At 43.7% G+C, this 16,530-nt stretch overlaps 3 protein-coding genes across 9 annotated transcripts; all 3 read left to right on the top strand.

Annotated features, from left to right (window-relative positions):
- The first annotated feature begins 98 nt into the window (after window positions 1-98).
- On the top strand, window positions 99-3,656 carry LOC112277020 (ruBisCO large subunit-binding protein subunit alpha). Its single transcript, XM_024508960.3, has 8 exons — window positions 99-156; window positions 406-721; window positions 986-1,107; window positions 1,309-1,516; window positions 1,646-1,791; window positions 2,009-2,315; window positions 2,485-2,936; window positions 3,085-3,656. The coding sequence occupies exons 2-8, from the start codon at window positions 424-426 to the stop codon at window positions 3,373-3,375; spliced, it is 1,824 nt and encodes a 607-aa protein (XP_024364728.1). The 5' UTR covers window positions 99-156; window positions 406-423; the 3' UTR covers window positions 3,376-3,656.
- Window positions 3,657-4,320: 664 nt separating this feature from the next.
- Window positions 4,321-11,095, top strand: LOC112277021 (beta-amylase 2, chloroplastic). Of its 5 annotated transcripts, none has more exons than XM_024508967.2 (10): window positions 6,167-6,306; window positions 7,301-7,530; window positions 7,796-7,876; window positions 8,249-8,452; window positions 8,606-8,800; window positions 9,030-9,194; window positions 9,393-9,653; window positions 10,008-10,226; window positions 10,420-10,636; window positions 10,840-11,095. In XM_024508967.2, exons 2-10 carry the CDS (start codon window positions 7,483-7,485, stop codon window positions 10,950-10,952), a joined length of 1,503 nt encoding a protein of 500 aa, XP_024364735.1. In that variant the 5' UTR covers window positions 6,167-6,306; window positions 7,301-7,482; the 3' UTR covers window positions 10,953-11,095. The 5 variants fall into 5 exon arrangements, with proteins under 5 accessions (XP_024364730.1, XP_024364735.1, XP_090103035.1 ...); XM_090246909.1 differs by having other exon boundaries at window positions 7,290-7,530; XM_024508962.3 differs by lacking the exon at window positions 7,301-7,530 and having other exon boundaries at window positions 4,321-6,306.
- Window positions 11,096-11,239: 144 nt separating this feature from the next.
- LOC112277022 (reticulon-like protein B23) lies at window positions 11,240-14,833 on the top strand. 3 transcript variants are annotated; one of them, XM_073530975.2, is made up of 2 exons: window positions 11,240-13,058; window positions 14,265-14,833. In XM_073530975.2, exon 2 carries the CDS (start codon window positions 14,323-14,325, stop codon window positions 14,647-14,649), a length of 327 nt encoding a protein of 108 aa, XP_073387076.1. In that variant the 5' UTR covers window positions 11,240-13,058; window positions 14,265-14,322; the 3' UTR covers window positions 14,650-14,833. The 3 variants fall into 3 exon arrangements, with proteins under 3 accessions (XP_073387076.1, XP_073387077.1, XP_024364737.1); XM_073530976.2 differs by having other exon boundaries at window positions 11,240-13,126; XM_024508969.3 differs by lacking the exon at window positions 11,240-13,058 and having other exon boundaries at window positions 13,065-14,833.
- Window positions 14,834-16,530: the final 1,697 nt, after the last annotated feature.

Genomic DNA, 16,530 nt, shown 5'->3' with positions numbered 1-16,530 from the left:
AAGGTTTCTCGACTCTTCTCCTGCGCCTCCACCACAAAGCGCAATCCTTATATTTGGATCTTCGAGTCTGCTATCCGTCGTCGTTGCAGCGTGTTTACTGTCGTCTTCGAGATCGCTCTGTGTTAATCTCATCTGGGTTTCTTTTAATTTCCAAAGGTATTGGCGAACTCCTGGCGCTTTCTGTGTTTCTGGAGGTGGAATGCAGAGGGTTGTGGGTTTTTGAGGGGTTTTGTGGGTTTTGTGAAACTGGGGGTGTGACGCTGGGATTGGTTATTTTATGGTGTTTCTGAGCGCATTGTGGTTGAGACGGTTGTGAAGGTGGTGGGAATTTTGAGGGTTTGGTTTCAGGCGGAAAGATTGAAGGTTTTTTTTTTTGGGTGGGGGGTATGTGTTCTCTCGTGTTAGGAGCAGGAGGGTTGAGCCATGGCTACCAATGCGATGTTGGCGAACAGGATGACGGCTGCCTCTTCCGTGGCTGTGGCGCCGGCCCCCGCGGCCGCGTCATTGAAGTCGACTTCTCGTGTTGGTGGGTTCTTGAAAGGGCGCAATAATCTCGCTGGGAAGTCTAAGAGCCAGGTTTATGGCCAAAGGAACATGAAGGGGAGGCTCGCTGTGAGGGCTAACGCCAAGGATATTTGTTTCGGTCAGGACTCTCGTGCAGCAATGCAGGCTGGAATTGATAAGCTGGCTGATTCCGTAGGGGTTACCCTGGGTCCCCGAGGTATGCTACCATAATTTGAGAGAGTGAGGATTTGGTTCTGTATCTGACCCTCCGAGTTCATGCGGTGTCTTACACCAGTCATGTCGGTGGACCTGATATCGTTGATGTGACTTAACGGGTGGCGTCCATTTTACAATGCTTGGACTGACATTGCGAGACCTGGCATCGATCGTACATTGTGACTTGTATTTTTAGTTTTAGAATTAAATCGACTTTATGTCTATTGTACGTGAAGATGTATCAGATTGAAATTGAAATTTGCAGGTCGCAATGTTGTCCTGGATGAGTTCGGTGCGCCCAAGGTGATTAACGATGGTGTGACTATCGCACGGGCCATAGAATTGCCCAACGCTATGGAGAATGCAGGAGCTGCTCTAATTCGGGAGGTAAGTCATCTCAACTCCTCCATGATTTTTGGGATTCATGCCTCATAAGCGGTTTGGGTCTTTGACCGTAACGCCGCGTGTGGATTGAGCCACACAAGCCACTTTGTGGTAATCTCTGGCTATATCGTTGGCTTGGAAGTTGCTTAGATTACGGAAGCTAACTTCAAATGAACATGGTCTGTTCCTGTTTCCTGAATGCAGGTTGCCAGTAGGACGAACGATTCAGCCGGAGATGGAACTACCACTGCCTGCGTCCTTGCTAGGGAGCTGATTAAGATGGGTCTCCTTAATGTGACCTCCGGAGCCAACCCTATATCTGTCAAGAAGGGCATTGACAAGACTATTGCCGCCCTTGTGGAGGAGCTCCAGAAGAGGGCTGTGCCTGTAGAGGGCCGCGAAACCATCAAAGGTACCTCAACATTAATTTCATTCTACGGCAGTATGTTATTCTCATCGATTATTTTTACTCATTGATTTGTTTTGAACCAACATCACAAAAACCTTTTTACTGAACTTGAGGGATGCTATTATAATGCAGCTGTGGCTTCAATCTCTGCTGGAAACGATGACCTCATTGGTACCATGATTGCCGATGCCATCGATAAGGTTGGACCTGATGGTGTTCTGTCTATTGAGTCATCGTCTTCCTTCGAGACCACCGTAGATGTGGAGGAGGGTATGGAGGTAATACCAGCTGTACCTCTCATTTTTGCATGCATCCCATCATTATCGTGTGTAGGTTTCTTATCGCAGGCGAGGTCTTCAATGCGATAGATGGATGCATAAGTAGCTATCGTTTTAGGGGAGATTTCGTGGTGTGTTTTTGTTAACGTTGCAACACATATATGTCTCACCCCTGCCTCCGCCTAGTGAAGGTGCTAACTGTTTTCTCTCTCTACAGATTGACAGGGGCTACATCTCCCCACAATTTGTAACCAACCAAGAGAAACTCTTGGTCGAGTTCGCGAATGCTAAGGTCTTGGTCACTGACCAGAAGCTCACTTCTATCAAGGAAATCATTCCAGTTTTGGAGAAGACCACCCAAATGAATGTCCCCCTCTTTATCGTTGCAGAAGATATTACCGGAGAGGCCCTTGCTACCCTTGTAGTGAACAAGTTGAGGGGTGTCGTTCAAGTGGCAGCTATCAAGGCCCCTGGCTTTGGTGAGCGCCGCAAAGCTCTTCTTCAGGACATTGCGATCATGACAGGTATGCTTCCACGTCTGAGTTTTGAATTTCCTACGCTGGCACGAGCTTTGGCTAGATATGATCCGAGGACAAGTGAATGTCTGTTAAATCACGCTGTTTACATGTCCTGTCTTTCTATGTATTAACTAGTGCACTAACAAGTCTGGAATTCCGCTCACGATTGGAACAGGTGCGGAGTTCATTGCAACTGATTTGGGCATGAAGGTTGAAAACACTGAGGTTGACCAGCTCGGCAGTGCGAGGAAGATCACTGTCAGAAATACAAGCACCACTATGATTGCTGATTCCGCCAGCAAGGACGAGATCCAGGCTCGTATTGCCCAAATCAAGAAGGAGTTGGCTGAGACAGATTCTGTATACGACACGGAAAAGCTCTCTGAGCGTATTGCCAAGCTTTCCGGTGGAGTTGCTGTCATCAAGGTCGGAGCTGCCACTGAAACCGAACTCGAAGACAGGAAGCTGAGAATCGAGGATGCTAAGAACGCAACCTTCGCTGCCATTGAGGAAGGTATTGTCCCCGGTGGAGGCGCTGCATTGGTGCACTTGTCCGCGATGGTGCCATCTATCAAAGACACTCTAGAAGATCCGGAGGAGAAGATCGGAGCGGACATTGTGCAAAGGGTGAGTTGAAGGAATTTATTGAAGTATTTATTTTCTTCACGTTCGTCTTAATCGAATATATTGCTAGATAGGTTTCAATTGCAATCTCTTCAGCCAGCAAATCCTCCTCTTATAATGTGTAACGTCTCACTTCATGTGCTTTTCGCAGGCCTTGAGCGCACCAGCCAATCTGATTGCCCACAACGCTGGAGTGGAAGGTGCAGTAGTGGTGGAGAAGATCTTTGATAGCGAATGGGCCATGGGCTACAACGCCATGACCGACAAGTACGAGAATCTTCTGGAAGCTGGAGTCATTGACCCTGCTAAGGTCACTCGATGTGCTCTCCAGAACGCTGCATCTGTTGCAGGTATGGTGTTAACCACTCAGGCTATTGTCTGTGACAAGCCAGAGAAGAAGTCTGCCATGGCTATGGCACCACAGACTGGAATGACCATGTAGACCCGTGATCAAGGGTTAAGCTTATTGAGGTACTGTAGTATGCACTGATTTCCCCATTTTTAGGTCATTTTTAGTAAGGTACTTAACACGACACGGATTTTCCTTTGTAATGAGAATCTGTGCTTGATAGGAATGTCTTGTCAAATTGTAGCATCAACACATAGGAAACACATGTAGTTGCGGGAAACTGGTCTTAGTACCAAGCTTTTCGTAAGAGTTCCACAATTGCAATACAATTTACATCGGCCTGCCAGCAGGGCTTGTCTCTGAAAAGATGATAATCCTCGTCTCTCGATGCTTGTATTTACTGTACACATTTCCAAGTTCTCCTACCCCTTCCTCTAGCTACAGGATGGCATGGTTTTAGGAACAAAAATCATGTGGATGCCCTGTGTAAAACTTGCAGGATAACATAATATCTTGCTGCATGTCAATTAAGCATTTTCGAGGCAGAATATACACTTGCACTTCAATCACTTGTTGGTTACGAATTCTTCTCTAGAATCCTTTCACACTTCAAGTACAGTTGGGTCATGTGATACTTTTATCCTCATAGTTGTATCTGTGATGATTATAAGATTGGTCAAACGACAAATTAATGTAGACTCACAGCTGTGTGATTGTATGTCCATCAACCCTTGGTGCTGATTTCGAATTCTGCCAGATAGTAACTACTCGCAATCAGTGTTTTTTCGAAGACCGAACATTTTAAAATCGCTTTCCGGTAAAATGTAGAAGAGCGGCCCATCTGGGCATCTAGAAAGCCTCTCACTGAACAGTGTGTTGCAGCAATACCAATTATCAATGCCATGATGCTAATCAAAGAGCCTAAGTGAATAATCTGCCCTAGTCCTATCTGAGAGTTGCTTTGTCCATGGAAGCAATACCTTCGTATCTGTACAATACAACTGGAAAGCGCATGAAAAAGTGAAACAATGTACACACATTCAACATTTAGTTACAGTGAAGGCAACCACGGCTGTTCATCTCGCATGTTAGGTTAAGTGGGTTCAAGGTTGTGTTTGTCTAACATACTTCAACCATCCCAACCGTTTAACTTCTCAAGAATCGCTAAATCAGTCAGCGCATTTTTCACTATCCAGCCATCAGAGTGCTTCTCCACGCCAACAATTTCAGAGCATGGAGTTTCTTTCCCATCCTTGTAGGAAAGGTTACCAATTGTTGGCACGAGAGGAAGAGAATTCCATACATTAAACCTCCAAAAGAAAATTCGCACAAATCAATGATAAAATGGCGATGCAGAAAGCCGTAGACGTTCTCAATGGATGCAGATTCGGATGTAGGACAGAGCACTTGACTTTTCAGCCCACTGTTCATACACTCATGTTCTATTCTATAAGAATCATGCTCAATCTTCCTCTTATCCACAAACAAAGTTATGTATTTGTTGCTATTTCTATTTTGGCACTCTGTGATTGCCTTCCCAACCCTGTTATGTATTTGATGCTACGCAGCAAGAAATCTGTTGAATCGCTGATGATACAGCCAGTTATTGTGTCCAAAAACAGTTTCAGATTGCATAAAACGATAGAAGTTTAGTGAAACACCATTAGCTTTTCCACACGCATATATACATATCTGATGCAGAAATCGGCGTTCTGGTGCTTGCCAAACATCAAAAAACCAAGCCTCCGATGCAACTGCACAACACCACAAGATTGTGCAAATACTGCGAGTAATATTCTTCGGGTGAGACAGAGGGAGAGAAACAGTGTAAAAACGCCGCTTGACCTGCCTTTTTCCGGACACACTACCAGCACCAATCAGTTTTATGATCTGTTTTCCCTTTTGTGTGTGCCTCTTGTGTCCCTTTCCTCACTCCCATTTGCAGTGATTTTACTGGCTCACAATGCCTCTGCCGCCTGCTTTCTCTGCCTACAACTGGGTTCACATGATCTTGCCTCTTTACATCACCAGTCACACCGCACAATTCCTGATCCTTCGACACAGTTCATGAGCTCACGCTCATGCTTTCAAAGTAGAGCCGAGATACACTTTTTCTCTCGACTTAACTCTAAATCGTGGGTTATGGTTTCAAGATTATGAATGCGTCACGGAGGAGATTAAGAAATTGTGGTCCTGGTGAATGAGATGGGTGTCAAAGCTTCACCGCTAGCTGTGTATATACCACAAGATGGGGTGGTTGTGTGTTTTTTGTTTTATGTTTTTTTTTTTTCTTCGGCTTTTTTTCTATTGTGGACATTCGGGTGGATATTCGCTGTGTGAGAACCTCCCTGCCGTAAAAACTAGCGGCGTCGAAGACGCAGGATTGTCCGAAGGGGCCGGTGCCCAGAGTACAGATTTGTGGCCAACCAGTTGAGTTCAGGGCGGCCAAGTGGCGCCCTTCTCAAGTGCTGAAGCGAAACGCTGGGCAAGCCAAAGCGCCTTTGAACCATTCTCAGTGAGAAATATCATCTGGCAGAAAAGCCTTGTTGTCTTTGTATCGCAGTACCTAGCTTTGTCATGATCGATGGCCACGCGATCGGTTAAAAATTTCAAACCGACCCAATTTGATGTGAAAGTGGGTGATCGGTCTCGTGGGGCTGGTGAATTGAGAGGGAGATTGCAATGGCGGCCTTGCAGCGACCCGTTGTGGCGCTGCTCTGCACCAGCGGAGGAGTGCAGAGTGGTAGCCAGAGTCTGAGTAGTTGTTGCACAGGTGCTGTGAGGGATGTTGCAGCTGTAGCGCAGCATGGAGGGAAGATGTGTAGGATTGGAGCGACGCGGTGCGATCGTGGAGAGGAAGAGAGCGCGCCGGGCTGTTCCGGGAGGAGATTTGAAGGAGTGCGAGTTAGCGGAAGGGATGTGCCGTCTGATCGAAGGAGGTTCTTAGGCGCAATTGCGTCTGCTGTTGTTATGGACAAGGTTGCAGTTGAAGAGCGCAGCTTGCGTGTGGTACACGGCAATGACGTGAGTAGTTCTTGTCTCATTTCTCTGATTTTTGTGGTTGGTGAGGATGCTTAATGATGGCATTAGTGCTTTTTTTTTTTTTTTTTTTTTTTTTTTTTTCCTACTTTTCTAGTACGTTGCCCTTCTTTTCCATCCTTAAGGTAGAGAATTAACGCATACAATAAGCACTGCAGTCGCTCACAATGCACGTCAGTCTTCGTTTGATTCAAAACCGCGGTTCCTTGATTGCTGTGAGTTTTTCTGAGACACATGTGGGTCGAAAAATATCTGCTGTTGAGGTGCACATTTTGAGAGGATTTCGGACTTAACTGTTAGAGGTTTGACGGAACCTGATTATCCGTTATGGGTATCAGTTGCTTTAGTCTTGAATTGAAGCAGACGGAAACGCACTTACTTCAAACGTTGAATCTTCTAAAAGAGTATCATACACTTTTGGTCCTTAATCTGAAGACGACGGTCAGGATCTCTGCTGAAGAGGAACTGTATGTGAAGAGGAACTGCAATTTAACCTGGTAGAATCGCCACTATAGCTAAGAGCCTGAGGATGATCGTTCCATGGTTGTCTCTGTAGCCTACTTGACGTGATGTCTCGGCTTGGGTTTAGGTGCCGTTTAAAGCACTTATCTTGTCAGAAAAGAAAAGGAAAGAACAGATAAGCAAAGAGAACCCAACCAAAATGCCGCAACATGTAAAATTCATCTCATGTGCAATCGTGTTGTAGGTGTAGTTTTGATAATACCGGCTGTTGCATCTATATTCTTAGACGTTTTTCTACTGCCTACTTCTGTTATGGTTCTTTCAGTTCTCTCATCTGTTCATAATACACTTCAGTGGCTTTCTTATCTGCTCATGCTTATGACAAAATCTCACTAACTAAGTCTGAACTGCAAATTACGAGTAATTCTTCCTTCAAGAATGTTGTATTAGACTTTTCAAATGGTCAGGTGAATGTATTGATATCCGGGGATATAACCTAGTCTCAGCCTTCATGTAGGACAACCATCCTTTAAATAAAGATATGAACTGAAGGATACCCAAAGTCTTTCGGGAAAGAATGGACACAAGATGTGTTTATCTACTGCGTTGCTTGAATAATCACTTCAAGAGTTGTACTTGAGTTGAAACTTCTCCGAGAGAGTAATAGAACTATGAGAAAATTGAGAAGACGATAACAAGATGTGCTTACCCAAGTGCCTTTCAACTCGACCCTGTGTGAAGCACCGAGTATGTTTTCTGCCTTTCTTGTATCATGTAAACAGAATTACTAATTTCGCTGTATCTACTATTGGATTCACGAGCGATACGAGATAATTCAAGGATTCAGAAAGTATCATAAGCAAGGTTTTCATCTCACGTGCAAATAGTGTATATATCTCTCTTTCTCTATGTGTACATATAGATATATACAACTATTGTGATTCTTCTTGTCAAATGCAATGACGTTGGTGTGTAAACTATGGATGACTGAGCCGTTATTTGCTTTGTTCAGATGTCAGAAGAACAGGACGTGATTGAGTTAGAGCGCGACTATACGGGGACGAAACACATTCCAATTTTTGTCATGCTTCCTGTAAGTAATAGTTGGTGTATAACTTCAGCCATTCTAGAAGATGGTGCTTTTTTTTTTTTTTTTTTTTTTTTTTTTTTTTTTACTGATGAAGACAATTAAACAAAGGCGTTGGATTGCCACTTCTCAGCTGTCAAATTTTTGATTGTGTACGCGGATAATTTTCTTTGGAGTCTTCCGCTATCTTGTCATGGAACTCTGTTCACATGTTTCTAGACGACAGAGAGTCTCATGAGGTTCGTTTTTGGTGAAGTCACAATGTGGCAGCTGCTTTCAATACTTTTAGCCAATATTGTTTAGTCAGTGATAAATTGTTGAAGATCACCGTCGATCGCTAACCTCCTGATGCTAGTTATCATTATCATGTTCTTGCAGCTCGACGCTATTAACAGCAGAAACGAAATTGACGACCTAAAAAGCTTGAGAAACGATTTGAACATGCTGAAGAAAACGAGTGTGGATGGAGTTATGGTGGACTGCTGGTGGGGTTTGGTCGAAGCCAAGGGTCCGAAAGTGTACGACTGGTCCGGTTACAAAAATCTATTCGAAATTGTACGAGAATTACAGCTGAAGCTTCAGGTGCACTCACGTCTCTCTTCTTGCTATGATTGCTGACTCGCTAAAATAATTGATTAAACTTTGGCAAAGATCAAACCAATTGGTTGTGGATGTTTTGCAATTGAATATACACACTTGACCTTACCAGTAACTAAAAGGAGTTCAAATCTGTAGGTGGTGATGTCATTTCATCAATGTGGAGGCAATGTCGGTGATGATACTTTCATCCCCCTACCTCAGTGGGTAAGGGAGGTTGGTAAAGAAAATCCTGATATCTTCTTCACGAATCGCAAAAATAAACGAAATCCAGAATGTCTTACTTGGGGCGTTGACGAGGAACCGGTTTTGAGAGGTCGAACTGGACTTGAGGTGCGTGTTTTCTTGGCACTGACTCAGCACTCATCATGATACAAATGATTCAACTTGGTATGTACTGTTGGTTTTGGTTTCCAATTTCCACAAGAAAGTGTTTGAAGAACAGGTAGTCGGTTCTTTATAATGAAAAGTAATCCATCCTAAACGCCTTATTTGCTTCCTCTGATTAATTTTGACAAGTGAGTATTTTTTTAAACCTTCGGGGATCTACAATTTTATATAGGTTTATCGTGACTTCATGGAAAACTTCCGACAAGAAATGACCGAGTTTTTTCACGATGGAACAATAGTAGAGATTGAAGTTGGCTTAGGGCCTTGTGGTGAACTTCGGTATCCATCTTATCCAGAAACCCAGGGATGGGTTTATCCTGGCATTGGTGAATTTCAGGTAGTGTTATTGGCTTATTTTCTCTTGTTGTTCAGTGTCTGGAATCAGTTCTCTAAGGACCTATGCATGCCTTGGTTTGTGCATGTTTTCTAATGTGACATGTGCTTGTTTGCCGTGAGTGATACTGTATTCTACCTTCCTATGCTCCAATTCCATCCATGTAAATGTAATGTTTATCAATCTCGTCAACAAGTGTAGTGCTATGACAAGTACCTTCTAAAAGGATTGAAGGAGGTAGCGGAAGCACAAGGGCACAAAGGTTGGGGAAAACCTCCCTCCAATACCGGCTCGTACAATAGTAAGCCACAATACACAGAATTTTTCAGGGATGGAGGAGACTACGACAGCTACTACGGCCGATTCTTCTTGGGCTGGTACTCAAAAACCTTAATTGAACATGGAGACCGTGTTCTAAGTATCGCCATAACGGTCTTTTCTGGTACTAAAATTGCTGCCAAGGTAGGAGATCTTTGCAAATACGTTCATCATGTGTTTCACTACTCTCTCAATGTTTTCCAGTGGCATTCGTAGCGCTTAGTAGTTAATTTTGTCTTACGTGCTTGAAGATGTAACTCCTCATTATTAATTTACTGACATAATTGATTTGATTTTTCTTTCAACCATAATCATTGTGGAACCCATATATTTTCAGAGCCATTAGGTTATCTCGTTCACATGTAAATCGTGCATTTGTAATTCCTCGCACTATTTTTCGAGACTTCGGTCTTTCTGTCGAACCACCTTTCACAATATTAATTAACCATCCAAGGTTATTTAACTTTTAGAATAACCTCAGCGTTCCTTTCTTGTCAGATATCAGGAATTCACTGGTGGTATCAGACTGCCAGTCATGCTGCAGAATTGACCTGCGGGTATTACAACACAAGCTTCAGGGATGGATACAGTTCCATAGCTCAGATGTTTGCTAAACACAAGGCAACATTCAACTTCACTTGTGTTGAGCTTCTTACATCTGAGCAAAATAAATATCACCCAGAGGCAATGGCTGACCCCGAGGGACTTGTCCAGCAGGTAAGATGCATGAACCTTACTTCTGGATACCTTGTTTCATGACTGCACGTTTATGTGGTGAATTTTTTTATGTATGTTGCCTGATCGTTCAAATATCTGTGTTGTGCTTACTGAGTTTATCAAGGGACTATTCAGAATAAGCTAACATTTCCGTTTATCTGATTTACTGACTTGGTAGTTCATGTATATACAGGTTTTCAAAAGCGTTTGGGGCGCTGGCGTTTCCGTAGCCAGTGAAAACGCTCTCGCATGCTATGACAGGCGAGGCTACAATAAAATCTTGGAAAATGCCAAGCCTAGGATTGACTCTGAACGAAACGTGGTTTCATTCACATACTTGAGATTGAACCCAGAGCTCATGGAACACGACAATTATTTAGAGTTTACCCGCTTTGTAAGGCGTCTACATGGTAATTGTTCCTTAAACACACATCATTTTAGATTTGGAATCCAAGTCATAAATTGGTTTTGCTGAAAGTGTTTTCTGAAGTAGGCATCTTTGCGACGACCACCTTGGTCTCTCGTTCAGCCTCATTCATGTCAATGCCATCTCTGTCAGTATATCAACTAGGGCTGCAATGCGTGTTGACCTCTTGTTATGTTGTGTATGCAGGAAAATCCATTTCCGATCTCCCAGTGGTGATGCCAAAGCCCAAAACGGTACCGAAAATGGCTAAGAAACATGAAAAGGTGTTGAATCCATTAATTTCTGCATCTAAGATGTAAGATTAGGTTTGGGTGGTACTCGGTTGAGCACTTCTTACCACATAAGTCAGCTTCAGTCCTGTATTGTTTCAGAAATTACAATTCAATGTAATTTTATTCTTTCGATGCAACAAACAAGCAAGAGATAGCGTCATTGAACCTTATTTCCAAAACTATGGGGTTTTTGGTTACCTGACTTCCATTTCCAGTTAGATACTTCAATGCATCTCCAATCACGCCAGGATCTGCACTTCAATATCGCGTCACGCTTCAAGAACCCCGTGTTGAATCACGTTTTTCTCGGGAGTATTGAGAATTATTCCAATCAATTTCCTGTGGATACATCCAACCAACATCTAGGTTCATCGAAAAGAATTGACTCTAAGAAGTTTGGGTGCATCAATGATGTTTTTAAAGTGGAGATCTCGTCGCAGGCACGATCATCAGGTCGAATACAAGTGTTGCGCTCCCAGTCCGCGTTGTTGCTAGTGTTCATGAGAATTTCATCTCTTTACGTTTTCATTACTGGGAGCAACTTCAGAAGGGGAAGAGTAAACATACACCTATCGTTTCAGGTGTTGTTTCGTCCAACAAAGACGAACTCAACGCGAAAGATGCATATCAGCTGTGTTCTGTATTGCGAGGGTGAGTTATGCCTCGCTCATCAATTCCACCACAGTGAAACGAACATGTGGCTCTTGTGTGTTAAACTTAGGTTAGTTACGACGCATTTCGAAAATGTGATTACTGATGTTGATGAGAGGGAAACCCAACTTTCCAATCGATGTAAAAAGGAATGTGAATAGTTCGCACATCTGGCTCAGTATAGGAGCTCAGTCCATCAAGGCCACTCACTGACAAACATGGTGCGGATGCGGCTCAGAGACCAATTGGTTCTCGTCTAAATCGTCGAATTCTGGACTACAATCTCGCAGAAAAAAGTGAAGGATATTTTCAATTTACGCGAGGTATGGCAAGAAGAATTATTTTGCTGAGTTCGTGCTCTTTCAGTCGATGGGATGCACAAACCGGCAGGATTGGTGACGAAATGGGGAGTAGCGAAGCATGGTTGAACGGAGAAGTTGAGGATATACTAGCAGCCAAGTTGGCCGTGCCTATGATCTGCCTCCTACAGAGTGTGCGCAAGCGATAGCGCTTGTAGCCTTTCGGGAGTCGCGTTGCTAGAGTTGAAAGACAAACTACGTGTCCTCATTTCTTCGAAACGACCTTGCCTTCGATGCGACGCACAGTCCACCATTGCGAAGGTAGAATCGCCTTCTGCTCTGTACCCTGCAGCCTAGCATCACGAGGCTGTAATCCTAGGAGCCGCGAGGCGATGCTTATCTCATCGCTGCCAATGCAGGTCTCCTTCGCTTCATAGGAATTCGCAACATTGCAGAAGAATGTGAGATCCCTTTTTGACAACCCGAACACAATCAGATTCATCAAACATCGAGGGGAGAGGCACAAGTTCGGCCAGAGAGGTGGCACTAACATATTCAAGGTATCCATAGGATTGGCTTGCTATTCTGAGAAGAGTGCAATACCACCACAAACATGCTCCACGCCAGGGCCCTGAGACGGTAGCCTTGCTCTTGTTACTCCCTCATTTGATGCCCGAGGTCATGCTCCCTGAATCCGCTATCCGTCTCACATCATCGTACATGCGAGATTTGAGGAATCTTAACAGCTCTCTCATGGAATTCCTATTGCCAAACATAATCCCACACGAATCTCGGATAAGATTGGATTGCACGCTCCGCTACTAACAGGGGAGATTGCCAGATGAGAAAGACAAACTGCTCCACAATAGCCAAAGGCTCCCAAACCAATGGATGTCAAAACTTGCTTGGAAGGGAGGGGAAGCGAGGAAGATGGTGGGTCTAGCGATCTCTGAGTCATACAAATTCGTTAAGAACATTCCCTCAAAGTACTTTCGGTTTTTTCCCCGCCCATCTGGAGATGTCATGAGGGTCTACGTTATCCTCTTACAACCCCTAACAGTCCGGCTCGTAGGCTACAGAGCGGCTTATGCTAAGGAAGCAAGTCTTCTTGATTTTCAGCATTTTCCTTTCACCTTCGTTTCCAAGTACTCGCCCACTTTTTGAATGACTCTTGGTGCCAGCGGTGCGCGACTGAACCGAAGCTTCAGGGGCTAAATCCTTGCAACAAGCATCATTGGCATTGATTTTTTTGTATGTCGATCTTCGCTGGAAGTGGGTGCGGGCTGTAATGTTGATTTCGAAGATTGACGTGGTATTGTTAGCGAGTTTGCTTTCTAAGAGATATTTTGCCGAACGCAGCGTGGAATCTTGGTGCCCTTTTTCGTTATAGAGAAACGCTGGAGAGTTGTATATTGTGAATAAGATCCCTTGTCCGCATGCATTCGGATTTTCGGTATTCTGGGACATAGTGAGATTTCCGTGCGACAAGGGTTTTTGGGTTTCAAAAGCTCCTGACGTGATGATAGTGACGAGTGGCTGTTGACAAGTTTGAATTTAGCAATCTCCAGTTGATTATCTCGAATTATGGGGGACTTCGAGGATTCTTTGCACTTAGATCATCGTTACATCATGTGTTTTGTGAAGATTAAATTGCACGCTGCGGATTGACGGTGTTCCAAATGCGAGTCAATCACACGCAAGGAAATTGTTGTTTGAGCAGTCTGCGAACCAGCGGATGTGATCGTCTGTACACCACCAAGTTCAGAGTTATTCTATGCATCTGATCGCTCAATTTAGACGCCTTGTAGACTTCTCAAGATTCTCAATCTAGGCTCGGGTTTGCTTGCTACCAAGGCCTGCGATAGCGAAATAAACTTCAAGAGTGCAATTCCTACACTATTATTGGGTTATCTTCATCTGCTTGGAGCGGTAACTCTGCGTTGGAACTTTTAGGAGAAGGAGTTGTAACTTGACTATGGCGAAGACGCTCCTTGTTTGAAATGCCTGAAAATTGAAATTGCGATCCTTTTGGCGGCCTGGACTAAGCCGACCAAGCAGATAATCCGCTCTCATAACCGGGGAAATGCCTGTTGCGAGGCTTGGACGCTGGTGCAAATTGCAAACATGTCCCCTGGGTACCAATTACATGTTGAGTGTAGCTTTCAAGGCTGAGATATCAAGGGTAGCTTAAACATTTTGGATGCTTAGAATTTAGTTCTGGCGTCCTCTTCAGAACTTTGAGAATGAGCACAGGTTGTGATGTCGTTATGTGGAGGAGGCCAGCGATGGCACTAATGGTCCTAGCATGCGGATCTCTTGTCTATTATCACTGTGAATTTCGATACCTGAACATGGTGTCCCTAATCTCGGATGTGCTCTTCGTGATCAGCTGGTCGCTTGCGGTTCTAGGGCTCATCTTCCGTTCATTCAATCTCACCATCCTCCCCATGGACGCCGCAGAATGGCAAATATCTCCCGAGACTGCCAATTGTATTGCAGCAACGGTGGCCAATGTGGTGGGCGCTTTAGAGAGCGTGCTCCGGGTGGCTGCTAGTGGCTCAGACAAGAAATTGTTCCTGAAGGTGGTGCTGGTGCTTTACTTACTATCGGCGATTGGTAGGTCTTTGTCAGGGGCCACTGTCGCGTATGTAACATTATGGGTGATCTTCACGGTGCCATTGTGCATCTTGAAGCTTGCGCCTAAATCTGCTAGTGAAACTTTTATTCGGAATTTCAGAGAAAAGATAGGTTTGTTGAATCAAGAGCATAGATAGGAATTTGTCGGTTTAATCCTGACATGGAAAGAGTTTGTTGGCAGTCCAGCTTGTCCATGTGGCTTACCCGATAGTGCCTAGTTTCTGGTGATTGTTGTTTAAAGCTTCAAGTCCAACAATGGATGTATCTTGAGCATCAGAAGAATGTAAATACCGACCACATTGCGGTACCGAGCTTCGAGATCATGCTTCCGCCGTCTGGTACTTGGAAATTGGGATCCCTCAACGCACATCTGTATGTGAATCTCTTTGCTGCATTATCTTAACAAAGTAAGCTATCTTGCAATGCGTTTCCATTCAGAACTTCCCAGTGGTTGCAACTTTCTCTATAAGCCCTTTCTCCGTTTATAAGTGCTTTCCAATTGGGCGTTAATTCTAATCCGAAGATGTGTCCACTATCAACCACCTTCTCACCTTGGTGAACACTTTATAGAGCCACACCCACGCTTAAGACCCTCAGAGACTGAATTGTTGCAGCAACTTGGTATTCTGGTAAATGGTAACCTTTCCAGCTTCTACTTTTCAGAAAAAAATTCCTAGTAGAATGTATCAAAACCTTCAAGAGTTGCAGCCCGTAAAGTGGAGTATCTGCTGCTGCTTCCAACTTCGTCTAATGAGTCCAATTGTACGAGCTAGTGTGACACTAAAAATGCTTGTAATAAATTTCGTAGTACTCAGGAGCACAGGTAACCAGTTTATTTTTGTTTGAGCTACCATTTTCGAGGAGCTCCATGGATCTATGTCCCACTCGACCTTACCCTCCCATGGAAGAAGGAGAATTTTTCATGGTAGTGTATTACTATCTGAGAAAGTAGAATTTAAGAGATGCTCTTCGCAGAACTTTATAGTATCATACCGGCTCTTCACCATCTGTTAGCTTCATTAAAAGAGTAGACATTGGAACATGGAGGATCTTCAAACATTCAGAGGCACAGATCTATTTACTAATATTCTTACCAGCGGTACCTTCTCGAACGTGTCTTTGAGAAAGGAGAGTGCTCGTCTGCCTCCTCCAGCAGTTGGGGCAACCTAAACAGTAACGCCATCGGATACTGAGCATTGCAGAGGGCGAAGGTCACGCCTCAATCGTGAGCTCAGCGGAAGGTGGAATAATTGAAGGTTGACACCCAAAAGGGTGCAACATTAATGTAACAGTGATGACCCACAACCAACGAAATGGAAGATTGCTCAACCTGCTACAATATTAGTGTTCTATATAGAGTGCAAACCCTGCGGCAACATCTCGTTGAAGATTGTAGACGATCCACGACATACCCAGGGCCTCTTCTGTGACATCAAAATGATATCTGCAGAAGCAAAGAAATGCAAGCTTGACCATGTAGAATCATTAGGATTAGGATAATTGGATAATTATGTATTAAACAATAATTGAATCAATCCATGGAGGTCTTACCTTCAGTGACAGGCTAGACACAACTGTTTGGATCACTGTATACACCTTTATACGGCTGAATATTCTACTATTATACTATATACATATGTAGAAGTACCTGCACTTTCATTGGTATACTAGATGTAAGGGTTTAGTTCTTTCATTTTTCTTCACAACTCTCTTATTGTTGTTGGAGCAACATGTAAGTTGTTGGCATTTGCATCTTGTAACAATTTGATTGAATTCAAGGTTTGTGTCATTTGACAATTAATTAACTCTTGTTTTTTTATTGCAAAAAAAAATAGTTTTGGAGTTGGATATGAGCTAAAGCAACAACGTGAGCTTGCACATTGTAAAGGTATGTCATAGCAGCTTAACTTGTACACCATACATGAGTAATTGGCAAGCTTGTCATTGCTTCCATGAATCTTGCTTTTGCAAGTGAGCTTGCTTTTAATGAAAGGAAGCTTGATGACAATAGCAAAACC

Source organism: Physcomitrium patens, chromosome 24, assembly GCF_059467195.1.
Source record: "Physcomitrium patens ecotype Gransden chromosome 24, ASM5946719v1, whole genome shotgun sequence".
In the NCBI taxonomy this organism is placed as follows: domain Eukaryota; kingdom Viridiplantae; phylum Streptophyta; class Bryopsida; order Funariales; family Funariaceae; genus Physcomitrium; species Physcomitrium patens.
The sequence above is the reverse complement of the archived record's forward strand: the minus strand, read 5'-3'. Positions and strand labels throughout refer to the sequence as shown.